We start from the raw sequence: 21,377 nt of genomic DNA, 5'->3' as shown, positions 1-21,377 counted from the left end.
CCCACTCTGACACTGCGGTGTTTCTTCTTTGGGCAGGCAGAAGGCAGACTTGTGCTGGTACTTGGTCCCTCGATGCAGCCACAGGATACGGTGGACGAGGGTGGGCTTCCCTGATGCTTCTGGTCCACGTGGGAAAAGGGACTGGAGAACACAGCCACCCTTTGTAACCCTGGGCTCCCGCCTGGCCGAGGGCATCTGCATCATGGACGGGTGGTTCTGCAAACACAAATACTGTCTCTGAATCTCTCATTATCTCGGTCTCTGGAAACGGGGGAGAACAGCGCACACCGGCCAAGCTGCTGTGCGGAGCCAGTGGTCCCGCGCCCGCGGGTCTCCATGTCAGCGTTCAAAGCCCCCTGCGCTGCATGTTAGGGGAAACCGATCGGTGCAGGAGACCCGGGGCTGAGGCCGAAGAACACAGCTTTCTTGTCTCGACATTTCCTTTTATTTGGAAAATATTTTTGTATTTCTTTGTGCCTTTCCTTTTCCTCTTTATTTCCATGAACGGCGCTGCAACCCTGAGCAGCGGTGGCTCTAGGCGACCGGCGCTGGCTTTTCATGTCGGCCTCTGCAGAGCTTGTCCTTGGAGTGGTACATGGCCGCGCCGGCTAGAGCCCGGCTGCTGCCTCTCTCAGCAGGAACCTCAGGGCATATATCAAGCCTGTTCTGACAGGGCCAAGGAAGCCCTGGGAGACAACAAACAGAGCGCGGTTGTGTACTACCCAAACAGGTGGAGCCGGGCCACGCGGAGCCACAGGGCCACCTCCCACTGCACGTGGCTGAGCCCCGCCGGGGGCTGGACCCTTGCAGGCTGTGCGCGGGTGGCTGTCCCGCCCCGGGCCCTCCCTCGGAGCCCACCTGGGGGTCTGGAGATGGCAGTGGGAGACATGTGGCACGTAAGGGACCCACGCTTTCCCGGCCCAGAAGGTGGCCTGTGTGCCCAGCAGGCGGGTGGCACGGGACACGTGGAGCATCACCAGGGTCTGCCTCGTGCTCCCTGGGACCAACCCAGAGCAGCTCGGAGAGCTCCACCCTGTCCCCACTCTCAAATCCACCCTTAGACAGACAGCGGTGGCCGGGGGTCTCCCAACCACAGCCCTAGAGCACTGCTATGGTGCCCTCTATTGGAAAGCACTCAGACGAAATCCACACCCAGGCCCACTAGGAGAACCTGCCTTTGAGAACCAGTTTTCTGTTCTGCTCAGGGCAGAGCAGAACGGCAGAGCGTGATCATGTTTCTCCGTGACCGTCAGGTCCTGGAGAAAAGCATTTTCCTTACGGGATTTACAACACAACCACCTCCTCAGAACCCCAATGCAAAGTGTGCCCCAGATCCACACTCGTCTTCCCAACACGTCAGAAACCCAGGAACGAGCCCCTCTGCTCTCCCATGGAGATGCCAAGAGACCGTGCTTATAGTTCTCGAAGCTTGCCGACAGGCTCGATGCAGCAAGGCGGCTCAGGGGTCTGTCCAGAAGTCAGACCTCTACGCAGCTCACTGTGGGAGCAGGACGGCATGCTCCAAGACAGAAGCACGGAGAAGGAGCGAAATCAGAAGATAATGCAGTAATGGTCATAGCACTTTATTTTTGAGGGGAAAAATGCAGAATTTTGTTGATGTGATAAAAGGACATATTAAATCGCAAACTGGTGAGAAAAGCTGGAAGTCTGTTTACGTTAGGTACTTGTTCTTTTATAGGTGTTAACATGAAATATAAAATACACCCAAACTGTGCCCATCACAGGCTGTGTATCTGCCCCGGCGTTCAGTGACATGTACAAACCACCTGAGCTTTGCGACTGTGGATTCCATCGTCACAGGAACCCCTGACAAAAATACAGCTTTCTACTGCACAGTGGGGTGCAGTTTATTTTCTCCATAGATCATAGGCTCTATTTTATTTATCCACATGCATAGCTACAAGTTCCCCTTATGCTTTTCAGGTAGAGTTAATTATAAAGCTAACATGACAACAGGATAATGAAGTGTCAGACCGACGTCCGTGGTGGGTGCTGGAAATACTCCGGACTGCCCCCGGGGACAGGAGCTGACCCACCTTCTTGTGTGACCTCTGGCTTCTAGGCTCGGTCTTGGGGTGCCGGGGAGGAGAGGTCGGCAAGCCTTGTCACCTTCTGTTCAGGGCACACAAAGGTCAACGGTGTCGGGAGAGAGCCGGGGCCCGAGGCAAGACCCCCATAAAGGAGCCATTGCGACCGAACCCACCTCAAAGAGCTATTTGTTTTCCCAATTCTCTCTGGCGGGTGGTTCTTTTCTATTCGGCCGACACAACGCAAAATGGATGCTTCCTGCACTAGCTTTTCTGGTGGTAAGAAAAGCAAAGCTGGAAAACCTCCGTGAGCACCATTTCCAGGCGGCCCCTCGCCTTTAGGGAAGGTGTGAGTGGAAAACACCGGCCGGCAGCCCCAACGGCTGAGAGGACAGGGAGCCGGGGTGCGGGCCGGGGCGCCAGCTTCTCAGGGACACACGCGGCCGTGGACTGCGACAGGCCTGTGCGGGGGCCGGGGCGCGATGTGCCCGCCTTCCAGGACAGTGGCTCCCCTGGCCCGACAGACGTTAGAGACGGAAGAGCAGGGCGAGGATACACACTCATTACGAACAAGGGCCGGTCTTCCGAACTCGCTCTGCTGTGAAATGTAAAAACGAGAGAGAACACACACGCCACATCCCTCAGGACACGTCCAGCTCTTTTAATATAGCGGCGCCACCACATTGCTACTTCCAGCCTCGCTCACACGCTGACTCCTGCACGTACTCAATCCCGGCCAGCCGGCTGGGGGCTAGAGGGGCCGCCCCGCGCCCTGCGCCCGGTTCCAGCCGGATGGGCCCCCCCTGGATAGGTCGGCTTCCCCGCCAGGCGGCCTTCGTGGGCCAGCAGCCACTCCTTTGTGGCCAGTCCTCCAGAGTAGTTGCCCGCGGCTCCGCTACTGCAGACCACTCGGTGGCACGGGATGAGGATGGGCACCTGGAAAACAGGAAGCCATCTGCCATCAGTCGGGGTGCTGGGCCAACGAGGTCTCTTGCGTCACGAGCAAGGCCCCTGACCACCACTGACCTAGAGGGGCTCAGCCATGTGCAGGCCCCCAGCTGGCTGTCTCAGCCCCGCGCACCCCTTGGGTCTCTGAGGGTCTCAGTCTGGCCCAAGGAGCGACACAATGCCCCAAGGAAAATGTATGGCATATTCCAGAGAATCCCCTTACACTAGGATTTGGGAGAAAACTGGTAAGAAATTGATAATGGATGCTTACCGAGTTCAAAATTACATTTCCAAGTTATGGGATGGGATGCAAAATTGTCAAACATCTTGAGAAGTGACAGGAACCTTCAGGGAAGACCGCACTCAAACAAGGCATTGGCAAACGGGCTGCCAGCTGCTACAGTCCCCGTGTTTTTATAAATAAAGTTTTATTGGAACACAGCCATATTATCTGTGGCTGCTTTGGAAGTCTAACTATTTACCATCAGGCCCTTTATAGGAAAGGTTTGCTGACCCTGCTTCATGGGATGTCAGTCCCGGGATACCTGTCAAGTCGGAGAAGCTCTAGTCCTCACCTGTTCTCACCTGAGTGGCCACTGCTGCGGCCACCCACCCCTGGATACCACCCACCTCCACAATCCCTCAGGACTCCAGACCCAGGGCCACACTCGTCCTCACCCCTCCACCCATCTCAAATAGCCTCTCACCTCTGGAGATAAACCGGGTGGTTAGGTGCTTGCCTTAGCCAACAGAATGGCTTCACTAAAAGCAAGGTCACCTTATGAAGAAAACAAACCCAAACATAATCCTACAAAGAGAAGCCAACTGATGGTTAAAAGAACCCACTGCCGGGACCAGGGGCAGCTGTGCGTCACCAGGAAAGAGGTGCAGGCGGGGCTCTGTGCACCTCAGGCCTCCGCCAAACCCCACCAATCCGACTTACTGGCAGCTCAGCACGTTGCTGTCCCCGGGAAGCACGGGCCGGCCCAAAGCCCCAAAGGAGGAGGGCCCAAATTGCAGGCAGGTCTCCCTAGCAGACACTGAATGCCCCAAGGACAACAGGACCCTCTCCCAGTGCCCAGCAAGTTATTCTGCCCTTGCCTGGAGCCGCCACAGTGCAGACCTGTGGGTGTCTCATACTCCACATCTAAGACTGGATGCCCGGGCTCACAGGTGCTGGATTCCAGTGGGGGTCACGGTCACATGGGTGGGACATGATTCCCACAGCCACACACAGGCCAACAACCCTACCTAACACACTCCTGGGAGCCAATCCTGCCAGGGGAGGAGACCTCTGTTCTCTCCAGAGGTGGGAGGCTCCTTTGCAGCAGCTGCCCCCAGGGGAATGCCTCGGTCCTCCTCCCATGGCCTGGGCTCTACAGACAGGCACTCCAAGGATACCCACTGGCAGACCTGCTCAGTGTCTGTTCTCAGGATGGAGTCCACTGTGGAGAGTGGGCACAGTGGGCCTTGCCCTTGCTTTTGATTTCCACATGGCAGGACACCTACTGTCAGGAGGGACATGCCTGGCCTTGTCCACCCCCCATGGGGAGGAAGACTCACTGACCAGCCATCCTGGGAGGAAGGGATGAGAATGCCCAGCTCAGCACCCTGAGAGGTCCTGCGGGGGCGGGGGGGTGCTGTCTGCCCCACAGCACAGATGTAGTCAGCAGGACCTGCCCCTGCTAGGGCTGGTTCCAGCACAGTGGGGTCTAATTCCAGGCCAATTCCTGGGAAGCCCACCAGGGCCATACCACCTCTAGTTCAGCCTTTATCCTAATAAAGCTAATAGCCGGATGTCCTTTATCCATTTCTTAGCTGGCCCAGAACACAGGAGGAAAGGAAAGGGATGGGAGGTACAGAGGGGAGAGGAGTGTGTCTTGGGCTGTGGAGCTCCCTCCGTGGGCAGCACACAGCACAGCAGGGACGGCCCCACGCCTGGGCCACTCAACAGAAGGGTGCACGTGGTGTTCCCACTGCAGGGGCTCCGGCAGATGAATGGTCATTTTGCTTAAAGATCCCAACCAGCAGTTACTTAGAACCTGAGGGACTTCCGAGGACGGAAGGTACAGCGGATTCTCAGCAGAGTTCAAGCCTCTGAGGAAAGGGTCTGCCCAGGAGTCCCGGGTAAATCAGCCTTCATTCCGAAGTGGCTCCATCTCGGCTGGGCTGAAGGGGCACAGGGGGTCAGTCACTGAAGGCCCAGGACATGCTGGGTGACAGTTCTCAGCATCGTGCAGAGCACAGCTCCACAAGAACGGAACTGCCAGTGAGCACCAACTGCAGGAGCAGGCCCAGCTCCGGAGACTGAGCTGGGGCAGGAAGAAGGGCACAGCTCCTCAGCAGACCCCACCCTGGGACACAGGATGTACCAGGGACCATTCGGCGTCCGGCCCCCATCCTGCCCCTCTGGGTGCACTCACATAAGGCTGCCGTGCCCCCAGGGTCCTGTGAAGAAAACGGCCACTCCCGCAGGGGCCCAGAGGGTGAGGGCTTCTTGGTCTCCCTCGACTGGGTCCGCAGCTCAACAGAAAGAAGATCCGCATCACCCACCCCCAAAGACCTGAGCCGGACAAAGCAACCAGTCGCCAGTTGGGTGAGTTTCTAGAAGAGTGGCTGAGCACACATACCTGGAGGCTCTTCTTGTGGTATCTGGCCGTCCTCTGGCCATCGTCTGTCTCAGCTCGCCACACAAACCACCTACCTGCCTGGTGCGTGCCCTCAGTGGGCCCCAAGCTGCACCTGTCCCTGGGCAGATGGCATGGTCCCCAGTTCCGTCCCAGATGCAGCACTCAACAGGGCCCCGGGGACAGCATGCTCTGCGGCTGGTGTGGTCCAGCATGTGTCCCTGACAAGCCGCAGGCCAGGCATGATCAGCCCCGGGGCACATTCCATTGCTTGCCCAAGTCCACAGGCAATGTAGGGGCAAAGAGAGGATTCCAGCTCAGCGGAGGAAGGACCCGGTGCCCATACTTCTCGCCGTGACACCAGCTGCCCGAGGCGGATTGCTGGGCACGGCCTGGAGTGCTGGCCAGCCCTGCAGGTCATCTGGCTTCGGTGGTGGGAACCTGACTTCTCCCACATCATGCACGTCCCGATTCTGACCAGAAGTTTGGGTTGCCATGGGAACGCATGCAGTCTCAGGGTGGTCTGAGGACGAGCAGCGGGGTCGGGGGGGTTGGGGGGGGGACGTGGCTTCCTCCCAGCACCACTTCACGGACTGAGAGCGACACCACTACCCGGCCCCGCAAGCAGCTTGCAATCCCCATCATGTTGGAAGGAGAAGCCGACAATTTTCAGGATGGAATATTGACTCTGATTGAGGGTTTTGATGCAATACAACAGTCACATTAGTAACTGCTCTGAGGACATGATCAGATAATACACAACTTAAGCTTTGACTGATGAAGAGAGAGATTTAATTCAAGTTAGGCTCCCAAACATTTAGGCTCCAATTCAATTTTCCTACTTAAGAGCAGACTTCACGAGTGTGCTTTGATTTTGCTGCCCTGCTCCCCGAGCTGTGGAATTACAAAAGGTGGCCCAGGAACTCTCCAGCCCCGCGTGTCACGCGGACCACAGCACGGTGGTCGCGGAATGACAGGGATGCTGACCACCCCGGCCAGGCTTCACCTTGTGCACGCAGCGATGGGGAGCAGGGACTCACCGAAGACGTGCTGTTTTTGTTACTAGAAACAGGGAACACGGCTTCTGTTTGTGTTAATTTTGGTGGCAGATTCAGACTACTAAAATAACGAAAGCTGCCAAAACTTATTGGAGCCCTAAGGACATTTCAAAGGATCCGTACCCTCTTATACCCTCTCCTTTAAAGCCCCATGCTGCATAAAATGTAATTTTTATCAATAACCAAGCAGCTCATAATATCACAGCTGCATTGAAATCTTCATGCTGTGAAATCTAATTCATCCAATACGTGAATCCATCACTTACACAGACCCTTTCTCAAATGCTATAAAACTTCCAAACCCATAGATTTGTCTCCAACAAAAATAACACGAAGGGGGCTTTCAATCAATAACGGAATCCCTCTGATTCTGGAGCTGGCTGAATATTTTTCCCAACTTCGCCTTTGTTCTCGTGGTAGTAGCCCACAAGGGAGAGAGCTTGTTTTCACTCGCGGCCTCATCAATACCTAAATCCTGGTGAGCAAGTGACATGGAGAAGCTGTAATCAATAGTTCCCTGTGCGTTTTTTTCTTCTGGTCAAATGGTTCAGCCCCACTGACAGCCCTGACACTTAGAACATGATGCTAAATCTTTATCAACAGCCATCTGGGTGACTGGCAGAACAAGACTCGGGGGGTCATTAACGCTCATGGCAATCTGTGAATAAACTAACTCCTCAGGAATGCGTTTGTTTAGAAAAAAGTGGGGAAACTCTCTGTGCAATGTATTGATTGCCTTTGAACTGCATTTAGCACATTCCGTCTGAGGAGGAGGGAAGGGTGCTTTTGTGGGGGGGTGCCCATGAGGCGTCTTCCGTCTGATCTACCAGGAAACGGACCCTTCTCCATGGTGGGTGGGAGCACGCACCTTCCGGAAGGTTGCCAAACCGGCTCACCTGGGCGCTATAGCGAGTTCTTTGTGGAAAAGTTGGAAAAATCACGTGCTGAGGATGGGACCAGACCCCTGCACAGCGACAGCCATCCCCTCCCCTGGTGGGGAAGAGAACCCCACGCCCACGGCAAATGCTGTAAAGTGAATCAGCACATGCTCGTGTTCACTGCAAGCCACCCAAGGAATTAATGCACAACCCGCTTCGTGGTGCTTTGCCACATTCCAAACCCATTTTTCACTCTCCTTCCTGAAATGCACAATTGCTCTATTCAGCCCGAACAGAGAGAGATTATCAATGAGTGCGTCTCCACGATGCTCAGTCGGCGCTGGAGCGCGGCGTGGGCTGTGCGGCCGGGCCTCCTGCTGCCAGGGCCAAGGAAAGGGGGCACCCACGTGGGACGGCCACGTCGGTCGTGGTCCAGGCCCCGGCCAGGGCCCCCTTCTCCCCCAGGTTCCTGGGTCGCCTCTTGGATGCTCTGCGGTCCATACCAAGGAGGTGTGAAATCAACTTTAAGGGAGCCCCTGGGGGTCTGCGGGGCTCCCCGGGAGGCCGAGCTGAAGCTCGGGAGGCGCCTGCAGCCGCCAGCGCCTCTGCCACCACCTCAGGCCAAGGGGTCCGGACGAGTCGTGTGCAGCGCCCAGTGAAAGAGAGACCCCCGGACGGGCCCCGAGGGCTCGCCTCCAGCCTGGTGGCTGTGGGCACAGGAGGGCGCTGGGAAGCGGGGCCGGAAGCCTGCCCGGTCCTCCCGCCTGGTGTCCTCACGGCCCTTCTCCACTTGGGCACGAGACAGGGATGTCAATACGTGGACTTTATGGACATTAGAGTTTTAAGCCTTGTGAGATCCGATTTTATAAATTTCCGTGACTGGGGCCATATTTGAACAGAGACATTCATAGAGATTAATAGCAGGAGGAGAGAGTCGTGCTGGTTGCTGAACAATAAATGTTTCTGAATATTGCCACGAGCGTGATCGCTGAACAGTGACGGCGTCTCCACGGCACAGAGTGAGGAACTGTTGTCAGCACGCGAGGCAGGCGATGGGCCACCGCCGTCCATGCGCCCCCGGCAGCGCGTGTTTGCAGAGCACCAAACGGGAGGTGTGCCCCCGCGCGGGGGAGGGGGGGGCACCAGTGGGAACCGAATCTCACCTCCAGGAGCGAGCAGACTAAGCCACTCTCCACAAAGGGCACGAGGAGTAGACACTTGGCCTGCGGGAGGGACAAAGATCTGGGACCGAGGGAGAATTTGCCCTGGACATGGCGACCGCGGGACATGGACAGCCAGGCAGAGCCCTGTTAGCCGCTAGCGCGCTTCTCACAGGCGTGACATGCAGCCGCGTCCCGCAGCGTCCCAGCTGTCGTTTTATCCTGGGCGGAGGTGCTCAACACCTGGGAGAAGATGGGGGCCCTCCCAAGGAACGCAGCGGTTCACACTTCAGTGGGAAACATAAAAAAATCACTCTAGGATCTGATTCAGAATCACGCCGCATGCACGGCAAGCCCTGTGCCCTTAGCATGTGGAGGGGACTACTCGGAGGACACGGCGGGCCACGGTGCGCTGAAAACACAACTGCTGCGAAACAGAACAGTGGCCGGGCTCATGAGCCACCGTCACCGAGGACTCGGGGCGCAGAGAGGCGTGGGGTGGGCAGGACCGGTTGTCCATATCACACACTGCTCCTGACCGTCTGGGATATCGATACGGCAGAGAACTCTCCAGATTAGATGGACAAGACATGCGATCCACTACGAACCTGCCGGGGTCGCTTCTTAGACAAAAACAAGGCAGTCTTGTAAACACTGGGGCTCTGCCCTCAGGCAGCCGGGACCGAGCAGCATCTGGTGGGAGGGGGCGCGATCCCTGCCTCTTCCCAGTGAACAGGGATGAAAACATACAGCAAAGCTACAGCAATTTTAAAAAAAGTGAGGTCTATCTGATCTAGTAGTTTCCTATCCCAGGATGTGATGGTCCTATTTCCTTCTCCTGATAGGATGGCACGCTTCTATCACATCAGAGACTCTCCCACGGCTCCAGGGGAAATCGTTACGGAGGCGCTAGCAGGCCCGGGCCGGGCACTGGCGGGGCTAACAACTATAGGAATATTCCGGGTCTCACTCGCTTGTGCGGGGTCCCCCAGTGAACCTGGCTGCTCTGTGGACGGGGGCACCATGCCACGGCCTCTTCCCCCACTCACGTGGACGTGCTGAGACAGGACGGCCTGCTGTCCAGGCGTAGGTGTGTCCTCTGTCCTCCTGCGGACAACAGGCCTGCGGCCACCCCACATAGGCCCTTCCTCTGGAGAGTCAGGCTTTGCCTTGAGTGAATCTCCCTTTCAGCAAAATCCAAACCACAGATGCACAGGAGGGACAAGGACACAAAAGGGCTTGGAGACGGAGCCACCCCCTGGGGAAGACATGCCCAAATGCGGTGAATCACCCCCGTTCCCAAGGCACAGGCCCTGGTGTCAGATCTCCAGCCTCCCTAAGGGTCAGGCACCCCGAGATGTGTCTCCTTCTGAGCGATGCTCCACATCGTCAGCCTGTTTTGTTTCCGGCTGCAGGCCTGGCCCCTAGACGAGTGTCTGCACCTGCGAGGAGGCCTGTACACCCAGTTACTGGACGAATGAATGTCCACTCGACAGTTCCTCCAGGCTTTGTCCTCCTTGGAACTGCCTCTGACAAGGGGCTCCTGTGGTTCCAACATGCATGGCGGGGGGTGCTTTTGTGCGAAAACTTCCTGATCACCCTCACCAGAGACAGGGGCCAGGGGCACAGACCTACCAGTGACCCCCATGCCTCTTTGGTTGGGGGGGCCATCACAAGCCCTTCCTCTCCTCCCCACCCAGCGTGGCTCCGGCTGCCTGGGGGACATGCTTACCTCACACGGCCCCTGAGCGCAGCGCCCAGGCCCACCCACCAACTGCGGCCAAGCTGACATCATGCTGACCGCAACTTACGGGATTGCTCCTCATCGCTCTGCCCACGGCCCGCGCTGCTCTGGGGTTGCCTGCCAGGGCTGCGAGTTGCTGGTAAGAAACCGTGTCTCCAAATTTCACAGCCTCCAGCAGCTTCCACAACACCTGTGCGGTGAATGAATCTGAAAGGCAGAACACAGAATGACGTTATGTGGACAAAGGGCTCCCACAGGTCTGATGTAAAGAGCTGCCAGTCCCGAAACAGAAAACACACCACAGAAACAGAGGTGTTACCCTCAATTAAAGCACGGCCTTCACTCATGGTCCCATCGGCATGTCCCCGGCACCGCGCGGGCTGGCCCCTTTGCGGGCACCCCACAGCTGTGCACCCAGAGCTGCAACTTCCTCCCATCTTCCCCCGGTTCCACGTGGGACCGTGTGATGCTCTCTCTTCCAGGACCTGCGTGGGCCAATTCACAAGCAGCTCAATTACTAAGCATAGAAGGCCCTGCCTGCCTACTGACTTCAGAACCTTTTACGCCACTGGTTAATGTCCAACTTCAGCTGGGACACAGAAGGGACAAGAAGCCCCGGGCTGGGCTATGACTTAATGCTAGCTGCCCACAACCAGCAGCAATCAGGCTCAGAATGCCAAACACCACGGTCCACGGGGCTGGTGGTGACCTTGGCTATAAGCATCTGTAATGAACAGGGCAGCAAAAATAAAATAACTTTATTCCCATTTTAATTGACTAACCACATGAAATTGCATTTGCTCTTCATCCCGCTGCAGGAATGAACAGGCGAATGCATGAGGACGTTCTCTCCCTCAGCCTCCAGGTTTTAGAGCAGCTTCCCAGGCTGTGAAAGAGGCTGGCGTGAATCGATACCTATTGTCTTTCCAACGGGAACACAGGGACCAGGAGCACTGGACAGGGAGCGGCATCCCCCACGGTGGGGGCACCGAGCCCTCCGGGGGCGGGAGTTCTCGGTGGCGACAACAAAGGGAAGGCTTCCAGGAGCAGCGGCGGCGAGCCGGAGTGCGTCCGTAACGGGACTAATTACACTCAGTGCCAAGCCGGCAAAGTGCGATTTGGTTCTTAAAGGAAACACACCCTTACATGCATGTTAAATAATAAAAATCACTTCTTAACTGAACGGAATGATAATCACTTCACTGGAAAAAAAAATCTGTTTAGTCTTTATTATAACATTAAGCAAATTAAACATCAGCATAATCCAGGTGATCCTAGAACAGGGTCATCAAAGAAATTAACTTTGTTGTTCATTAATTTACATGGATTAGTAGAGGGCAAAAAGATAGCAAATGTGCTCTAGTTTTTTATGATATAATTTCAAACTGTACACCATTTGTGGCAGGAGGGTGACTTTGGGGTTAATCAGACTGATTTGTCCTTTTAATTGCTTTCTATTCAAAGAAAATTCATTAGATAATGTTCTCTTCAAAATTCATGAATCAATTTAACTGAAGAAACCACATTAACAGCTTTGGGTTCATTAGCACATGCAGTTGTGTTACTGGGTGATTGCTCGGAGGGTTTCCTTAGGCAAACACACTCTGTTTACTGTGATTTCTTCAGAACAGGTTTTGGAATCAAACTGTTCATCATTATCATTGTTGCTGTTGTTGTTACGCCTCACTTAAAAACAAACAAACAAAAACACAAAAAGAAGAACAAAAAAAGAGAAGGCCGGCGGCCTGGTGATGACGTGGGGAGGAAGCGATTTCGGGGCGTTGGTCTTAGACAAGCAGCCAGGAGGGAGACCGTGCCCGGTGCAGAGGCCCGTCGCTGAGGCCCGTCGCCTGCCTTCCTGGGAGAGCGCGAAGTCGTCCGTGTTTGTTCTCTGGGACGCCGCCAGGATTTCCAGAAGAGCCTGGAACTGTACCGGACCTGGAGGACCAGGGTGAGAGGTGCCTGCGCGAGCTTCCCTGAGGCACAGACGCTCCCGTGCCAGCCCCGACCTGCACCGGGAGCCCGGGCCACGCCACCAGCGCCTCCCTTCCCAGGCATCAACGTGTCGTATAATAAAACATTCGTGTGTCTGTGTATGAGCACGGAGTTTATCAAATATTTGCAGCTTCGCTGTCAATTTTTCATGGGAAATAATTTCTCACCTTGTACATACCGTGCAACATATTAGGAAAAATAGCTTCAAGAACGCAATATTTAGCAATCAAGCACATCGTTTTATAAATGTATCTGAAAACTCAATTTCACCCTGTAGGGAGCAAATGCATTAATTAGTTTGAGCAGCTCTCAGCGACAGTGCCTTTAACCCTAACCTGTGCAAAATCAGAGGATGAAACTGCTCTCCTTTTGAGGAGGGGCTGGTACTTTCAGCTGTTAAAGATCATTCTAAAACGTAGTAAAACCTGCTCATAAAAATTAACATACGTGGATGTGGAAAATAGATTTCCTGGAGGTTGAGGTGTCCATATAAGTCCGTAGCACTGGACCAGCATTTCAGATGGCCCAAAGGGCAGTCATCAGATGATGAGGCTTCTCTCTCCCATTTACGGCCTTCCCCAGGGAGTGACCCCAGAGCCGTGTGGAGCGGCCTCTGCCCGCCACATTCACCCTCTCCTCCTCCTCCCCATCCTTTCTCCTGCCTCTCCTGGCCTCCCAGGATGGCCAGCAGGGCCGTGTCATGTGGTGGGGCCAAGGTCAGCCCTGCTGGAGGCCGACTGGCTGCTCAGAGCTCCCTTACCTTAAGGACATAGCCATTTTCATTTCCGTGTGGGTGGCCACTTGCACGTGCCCACCATGAACACCCAACCCGACCAAGACTGCTTTCTACATCCTCTCTAGGTGGACTGTAGTTCATCAGCCACCTAGGGGCTGACGAGGTGCTTTTCCAACACTGGCCATGGAGGACGTCATTCCACGTTGTGGACACCGGGGTTTTATGTGAGCTCTTCTCACGCCACTTGTGGGAGTCGAGATCGGGGAGCCTTCTCTGGTGCACCCAGACTGACTCAGCCAAGTGTGGCTCTGATAAGGGTGCCAAGATAGGTAGGCAGATACCAACTCCACACTGTGGCTGGGACGGACTGACCAGGGGCCAGGGTCTTCCTTCCCCTGGGCCTCTGCCTCCTCCCTGGTGACAAACACCATCGTGAGAGCTCCAGGGACAGACATGTCCTGCACCCCATGGCACACTGCCAAGCTTGAGCACAGCTGGTTAGCGGCAGGGCTGGGCCCAGAGACCATTCTCTTTAAAACTAAGGCTGAGACTCAGCTACCTCTTCTCCAGTGAGGGAGAGCACCATGCTTTCGAATTCTTGGGGGCAGACTCATTCTTTCAAGGTGCCCTTTGTTGTAGGGTGCAGTTTCTGCCAGAGGGCCGTCTTTCAGCTGCCCTGGGGCTTCGGGGCTTTGCACCACCGGGCTACAGCCAGGTGGCACATGCAGGTGCACACACACAGGAGTGCCTGGTGCCCACACAAGGCTGGCTGCCCCCTGGGCCCTGCCAGCAGAGCGTCGCAGTAGCTCTCCTGGGGCTGGGCAGGGTGCTGCCTGCAAGGGTCTGTGAAATCGATTTGCCACGTCTCTGTGGGCAGAGCGCGGAGCCCAAGCTCCTGCAGGATTCCCTTGCCGTGACATCCAATGGCCGGGTATCCATGGCACAAACCGTAACTATCTGATAAGTTTTCAAGTTTCCAAGGGCTTTTCACTTCCAGGATGTGCCTTCTTTTGCCCCTGGCATAGAAGGAGTGCCCAGGCTGGCCCCTAGAGTCCCAGACAACCTGGGGGTGTGAAGCCAGTTCTCTGACCCAGGGGAGAGTTTTGATAAGATGCGTCCTGAAGCACAAACAGAGCTGACGTGACCTGATGCTGCCTGACCATTTGCAAAGCCAGGACCGACAGTCCAGGAATGAGCCTGGGAGGAAGCACAGGAAAATGAAAGGGAACAGGGAGCATGTCCACCAGGTTTTCTGTGGGTGGGTGGCCTTTCCAGAATCTGGGCAGAATGCAGAGGGCTGTGGAAAGTAAACAGGAGCAGGCAGACTGGGGAAGAGGACAGGAATCTGAGGAAACACTAAAATGATACATGCGTGTACCATCTCACCTGTGTTCTGCCCAGCCCAGACTTACTGCGGCCTGAACCCTGAAGGAACCGCCGGTGCACACGGAGCACCCAGGAACTCTCATCCACCCTGAGGAGGGAGAAGGGTGTCCTGATGCTCAGAGTGGAGGAATCGCCCACTTTCTGGTATTATCTCTGAAGTCTTGCACCACAGCCCCCAAGCAATCCTGAGGCTTATGGTCCTTTCTGCTGGGAGAGCTGGGGCCCCACAGGTGGGCAGGCCCCTACTGCTTTTCTCCTTTGTCTTCTCAGTGCTTGGCTCCATATGGAGGTGCAGTCCTAGGAAGTGTGTGGCAGAGTGGGGTAAGTAAGGTCAAATCACGACTGGGGACCAAACGGGATCTCTGAGAGCTAGAAAACAGCAGGAAGACTGTGGACAGGGAGGAGCTTGGGAAAGCACACTGATAAGTTGTTTGTAAATCCCTGGCCTCAGCCCTGACCTGTGCACGTGTGGATCTGACCCTGAATCAAAGACTTGGAGAACTGAGGGAAGGGTCCAGACTGGCCACTGATGGACTCACAGGTCGGCAGACTTAAAAAGGACGTGGACCCGGAAACCACAACCTGCAGAAGCCTGGTCAGAGCTCAGGAGCCGAATCCATCCTCCAGGCTGAGCGCCTCCTCAGCAAAAGTAGCGCTGCTATACACTGGACTCCCACGAGACTCAGCCCATGATAGTCAAAGTGATCAGGATACAATCCAAAATGACTTCGCAAACAGAGCAAACAAAGAATCAGAAAAACCTCCACTCGTCTTAGGAAAGATAATCAACAAACATCAAGGCCGAGATGACACAGGAGTTGGAACCACCTGACAACATTTTCTCCCTGGTGTTTTGAGGATTAACTGACAAATACAATTGTAAGATATTGAAAGTGCATGATGTGATAATTTCACATACATTGTCTGATAACGTTAAAGGATCTATAGTAAAAATGCTGCAAGAAGGGAAAATACCCTTGAAACAAATGAGAAGATGCAAAGTTTCAAAGAAATACAAGTTAAGAATCAAATGGAAATTTAGTTCAGGAAAACAGGAAATGTAAACACTGCATGGTCTCAATAGCAGAATGGAGATGCCAGAGGAAAGAGTCAATGAACTGAAGTCAACAGAAGTTATCCGATCTGAAAAACAGAGAAAAACATGTTAAAAGCAAACAACAAAAACCCAGAAAGTACCTTGGGGACATGTAGGACAAAGCCAAAGGTTTAATAGTCATGTTATTGGAGTTCCACAAGAAAAGGAACAAGAGTATAGTTTACAAAACAATTTGAAACCAATTATAGCTAGAACTTTTCCAATCTGGCAGAAGATATACAAGGACAGCTTTAAGAAGCATAGTAAACCACAAACAGGACACACCCAGAGAAATCTACTCCCAGACATATCCTGATGAAGCTGGTGAAATCTAAAGACAAAAAAAAAATCTCAAAACCAACCAGAGAAAAATGTTATTTATAGAGGAACACGGATTTGAATGACTGTAGAATTCTCATCAGAACCACGGAGGTCAGAAGGAGGTAAAATAGCAATTTTAAAGTGCTGAAAGAAACTCAGAATTCTATATCCAGTTAAAAAAAAACACACAAAAAACTCTTCACGGGGCGCCTGGGTGACTCAGTCAGTTAAGCGTCTGCCTTCAGCTCAGGTCATGATCCTGGGGTCCTGGGATTGAGTCCCGCATCGGGCTCCCTGCTCGGCGGGGAGCCTGCTTCTCCCTCTGCCCCTCCCCCTGCTTGTGCTCTCTTGCATCCTCTCAAATAAAAAAATGAAATCTTAAAAAACACCACCAAAATTCGGAAGGGAAATTGTTTAAAAAAAACAACAACACCAAAAATTCTTCAGAAATAAGGCTAAAATAAAGACATGTTCAGATAGAAACAAAGATCACACACTGCCAGCAGACAGGAGCTAGAATTGCTGAAGGAAGCTCTTTAGCAAGAAGGGACGTGAGACTGGAGGGGCAGCAGTAAAGGCAGAGCAAAAGCAATGGTAACTTTCTGGCGAAATATCACAGACTGTTCTTCTGTTGAGTTCTTTAAAATATATTTGATGACTGAAAGTAAAATCATTAACATTATAAGATTTTCAGTGTATGTAAGTGCAAAACATAAGACACTGTAACAAAAAACAAGAGAGCCCAAGGATCTGTATGTGGTAAGGTGGTCAATACAAATTCCAATTAGACTGTGAAAGGTAAATGTATAAGTATTGTAATCCCTATAAACAGATAACAGAGTCAAAAACCTAACAGATAAACGAAAATGCTAAAAAAAAAAAAAAAAAAAAAGTTAGAGCCCAAAAGAAGGGAAGGGGAAAGAGAAATGAAAAAACAAGACAGAAAACAATTATGTAATAGTAATATAAAAGAATAAGAAAACAAATGAAATAAATGTTACATTTGGATAGAAATTCCATCATATTACTAATTACATTAAATGTAAATGGTCTTTCTTTACCAATAAGGTAACAGAGTGCCAGATGGATTGAAAAAAATAACCCAAGTATGTGCTGCCTGTAAGAAATTCACTTCAAAGAATAGATACAGATGGCTTAAAACTAAAAGGATAGAAAAAATATACCATGTAAATAGTAATCTAAGAAAAGTAATTATCAAAGTAGATTTAAGAGCACAAACAATTTCTAGGGGTAATTTTTACAATTACATAGTGACAAAAGGGACGGCTCACAAAGATGACATGGCAACCCAAAACATTTATGCACCTAAGAGAATTTCAAATACATAAAGCAAAAACTGACAAAAGTGAAAGGAGAATCTGACCAACCCACAAACATATGTGGAGATTTCACTTCTCTCTAACAGAAGTAGTTGGCAGAAAATCAAGGATACAGAAATGAAAAACACCATCAACCAACTGGTTTCAATTGACATTTACACAACACTCTACCCAATAACAACAGAACATATCTTCTTTTCAAATGCACACAAAAACTGACCAAGATATACCATATTCTGGGTCATAAAACAAACTTTAACAAATTTAAGATAATTGAATTCATTCCAAGTCATAGTCTCTGATCAGAATGGAATTAGACTAGATATTAAGAACAGAAAGATAACTGGAAACCTCGAAACATTTGGACAGAAAATAAGGCACTTTTATTTTTTTACTTATTTATTTTTAAAGATTTTTTATTTGAGAGAGAGAGTGAGACAGTATGTGCGTTCACAGTGGGGAAAGACAGAGAGAGAATCTCAGGCAGACTCCCTGCTGAGCCTGGAGCCCAATGCAGGGCTCAGTCTCGTGACCCTGAGATCATGACCTGAGCCAGAATCAAGAGTTGGACATTTAACCCACTGTGCCACCCACAGGCCCTAAAAATAAGGCAAAAAACCCCAAAAAACAAAAAACCAAAACCCCAAAAACCACAACACAATACATTGAATTGAATGAAACTGAAAGTGCAGCATATTGCAATTCATAGGATACAGCTGAAGCAACAGAGGGAAATATGTAACATTAAATTCATATTTTATTTATTTTTTTTATTCTTTTAAAGATTTATTTATTTATTTGAGGGAGAGAGAGAGATCACACATGTGTGTGCACAAGCGGGAGGGGCAGAGGGAGAGGGAGAGAGAATCTCAAGCAGACTCGTGCGGAGCATGGAGCCAAATGTAGGGCTCGATCCCAGGACCCTGAGATCATGACTTGAACCAAAACCAAGAGTCGGAAGCTTAACCAACTGTGCCACCCAAGCACCCCTTATGCATATATATAGGTCTCAGATTAATAATCTAAGCTTCCAATTTAAACAAGAGCAAAACAACAACAAACAAAAAAGCAAACACCCAAAGAAGGAAATAAAGGAAATAGCAGAAAACAATGAAATTGAAATAAGAAAAATGATAGAGTAAAATACATGAAAACAAAACTGGCTTCTTTGAAAAGATCAATAAAATTGATAAACCTTTAGCAAGTGATATAAAAAGAGAAGAAACAAGGTATCTACATTAGACCTAAAAGAGCAGATGTCACGACTGACTTCACAGACATTGACTGGAGAATGAAGTATACCTACAAATACCTCTATGCACAACATTCAACAGCACAGATAGAATAGACCAATGTATCAACACCTACAAACTACCAAATCACATCCAAGATGATGCAGATAACTGGAACAGTCCTATAAGTATCAAAGAACTTGAACTCAAGAGTTTAAAATCTTCTGAAATCACTAAGGCCAGATAATTTCACCAGTAAATTCTATCAAACACTTAAAGAAGAAATACATCAACTCAGGATAATCTTTTACAGAAAACAGAAGAGAAGGGAATACTTCCTAAGGCATTTTATGAGAATGGAAAACCAGAAAACCTGAAAAAGTCAGAATCCAGAAAAGTACAGATTAATATTTCTCATTAACATATATGCAAAAATTTTCAACAAAGTACTGGCAAATCAAATTCAGGAATATATAAAAAGAATTAGACAGCGGGGCACCTGGGTGGCTCAGATGGTTAAGTGTCTGCCTTCGGCTCGGGTCATGATCCCAGGGTCCTGGGATTGAGCCCCGCATCGGGCTCCCTGCTCAGCGGGGGGCCTGCTTCTCCCCTTCCCTCTACTTCTCCCCCTGCTCATATTCTCTATCTCTGTATCTCGAATGAATAAATAAATAAAAAAACTTAAAAAAAAAAAGAATTAGCAACATTAAATGGAGTTTGTCTGAGAAATGTAAAGCTGATTCAATATTTGAAAAATGAGCCTATATATAAAGCTACAGTAATCAAGACAGGGTGTATTAATGAAAGAATAGATACATAAATTAATGGGACAGAATAGAAACAGATCCACCCAAATACAGAAGCAAAGGCAATTCAATGAAAAAATGACAGTATTTCCAACAAATGGTTCTGGAACAATTGGACAGCCATATGCCAAAAAAAAAAAAAAAAAAAAGAATCTAGATACAGACCAGGCATCTTTCACAAAAACTAAAAATGGATCATAGGCTTAAATCTAAAAGGCAAAATTATAAAACTTTCAGAAGATAATACAGTAGAAAAATCTAGGTGATTATGGGTTTTGGGGGAAAGTTTTTAGACACAGTATGATCCATGAAAGAAAAATAGTTGGACCTTACTAAAATTATTTTCTCCTCTGTGAAAAGTGCTGTTAAGATATTGAGAAGAAGAAAAGCCACAGGTTGAAAGAACATATGTGCAAAACACATATTTGATAAAGGACTTGTAACCAAACTATACCAAGAATTCTTAAGAACTCAACAATAAGAAAATAAACAACCCAATTATAAAATGGCAAAAGAATATATCACCAAAGAAGATATACAGATACAAATATGGATATGAAGCAATTTTTAAAAGTATTGGTCATCAGGGAATACAAATTAAAACAATGAGATAATTATACACCTATTAGAATGGCCTCACCAAGAAACCCCCAATTTTGACAGTACTGATTGCTAATGAGGATGTGAAGTGATAGGGATATTCATTCACTGCTGATGAAAATGCAAAATGGTACAGCTACTTCGGAGAAAATTTGGCAGTTTCTTACAAAGCTAAACAGAAGCTTATGAGATGAACCAGTAATTACGCTCCTGAATATCTACCAACTTATCTGAAAACCTATGACCACACAAAAACCTACATATGAATGTTTACAGCAGCTTTATTAACTTATTGGTAAAAACTGGGAGCAACTAAGATGTCCTGGGTAAACTGGGTAAATGGGTAAACTATGGAATATCCATATCATGGAATATTATCCAGTCATACAAAGAGTGAACTATCAAGCCCCCAAATGACATGGAGTTATCTTAATGTATATTGCTAAGTGAAGGAAACAAGTCTGAAAAAGCTACATACTGTATGACTATGTGACATTTTGGAAAAGGAAAAGCAACAGACACAGAAAAACCTTATATGCAATATGTGCAAATTAACACCAACACACAAAAAAGCAATTGGAGGATCCCAGGAATGAGTGCAGACTGTGACAAGAGAATCTAAGTGTATTACAACTTATGAACATAAGAACAACCCCACTAAAGTTGGTGGGAGGGGAAGTGGTGACCCAAGTAAGTATGGAAATGAAGAGAGTCTGTAAGACTAAAGGCAAAAAGAATTTCATATACACACTCTACTTGATAAAGTTGTTTCCCATGGGGGTACAAGATTTTCATACTGCTATATGGTATACTGGACTTGAACAATTAACTAAATGGCTGGTGGAAGGTGGGAGCCTGTTTTCTGGTGGAAGGTGGGAGCCTGTTTTATTCTCAATTTCTTTTCTGAAAATCTAAAACTGCTCTAAAAATGAAGTATATTAAAAATGAACTAATATGATCCATGATATATTAACAGCCTAATGAAGAAAAACAATACTTTTGTCAATTGAGGCAAAAATAAAATGTTAACAAAATTCAACATCCATTCATGATAAAAGCTCTCAGTAATGTCCCCAACCTGATAAAGGTATTGACAGAAACAAAAACAAACAAAACAAAAAAACCAAAACCCAAACCTAGAGCTAACATCATAATGGTGAAAAACTGAATGCTTTCCCCTCAGGATTAAGAAAAAAGCAAGGATGCCCACTACTATTCAACATCATAGTGGAAGTTCTAGCCACAGCAATAAAGCAAGAAAAATAAGTAAAAGTCATACATTTTGGAAAAAAGAAAACTCTCCCTATTTATAGACAACATGATTGTCTATGGTAGAATACCCAGGAATCTACCAAAAAAAAAAAAAAATTCTTAGAATGAGTTTAGCTAGGTCACTAGATAC

The 21,377-nt window shown here is 49.9% G+C and overlaps 1 protein-coding gene across 1 annotated transcript in view; it reads right to left on the bottom strand.

Moving 5' to 3' along the window:
• Nucleotides 1-1,264: 1,264 nt before the first annotated feature.
• MGMT (O-6-methylguanine-DNA methyltransferase) overlaps nucleotides 1,265-21,377 on the bottom strand; it is a 294,779-nt gene continuing 274,666 nt past the window's right edge. Inside the window, exons 4-5 of the mRNA XM_034986117.1 lie at nucleotides 10,531-10,670; nucleotides 1,265-2,984 (exon numbers count right to left, since the gene is read on the bottom strand). Coding sequence (XP_034842008.1) covers nucleotides 2,775-2,984; nucleotides 10,531-10,670 — 350 coding nt within the window. The 3' untranslated portion in view covers nucleotides 1,265-2,774. The remainder of the gene's footprint in view (nucleotides 2,985-10,530; nucleotides 10,671-21,377) is intronic.

This window comes from Mirounga leonina, unplaced genomic scaffold (genome assembly GCF_011800145.1).
Source record: "Mirounga leonina isolate KUSES-001 unplaced genomic scaffold, KU_Mleo_1.0 Mir_114, whole genome shotgun sequence".
Lineage (NCBI taxonomy): Eukaryota > Metazoa > Chordata > Mammalia > Carnivora > Phocidae > Mirounga > Mirounga leonina.
Note: the sequence above shows the minus strand (reverse complement) of the source record. Positions and strands in the feature narration are given on the sequence as shown.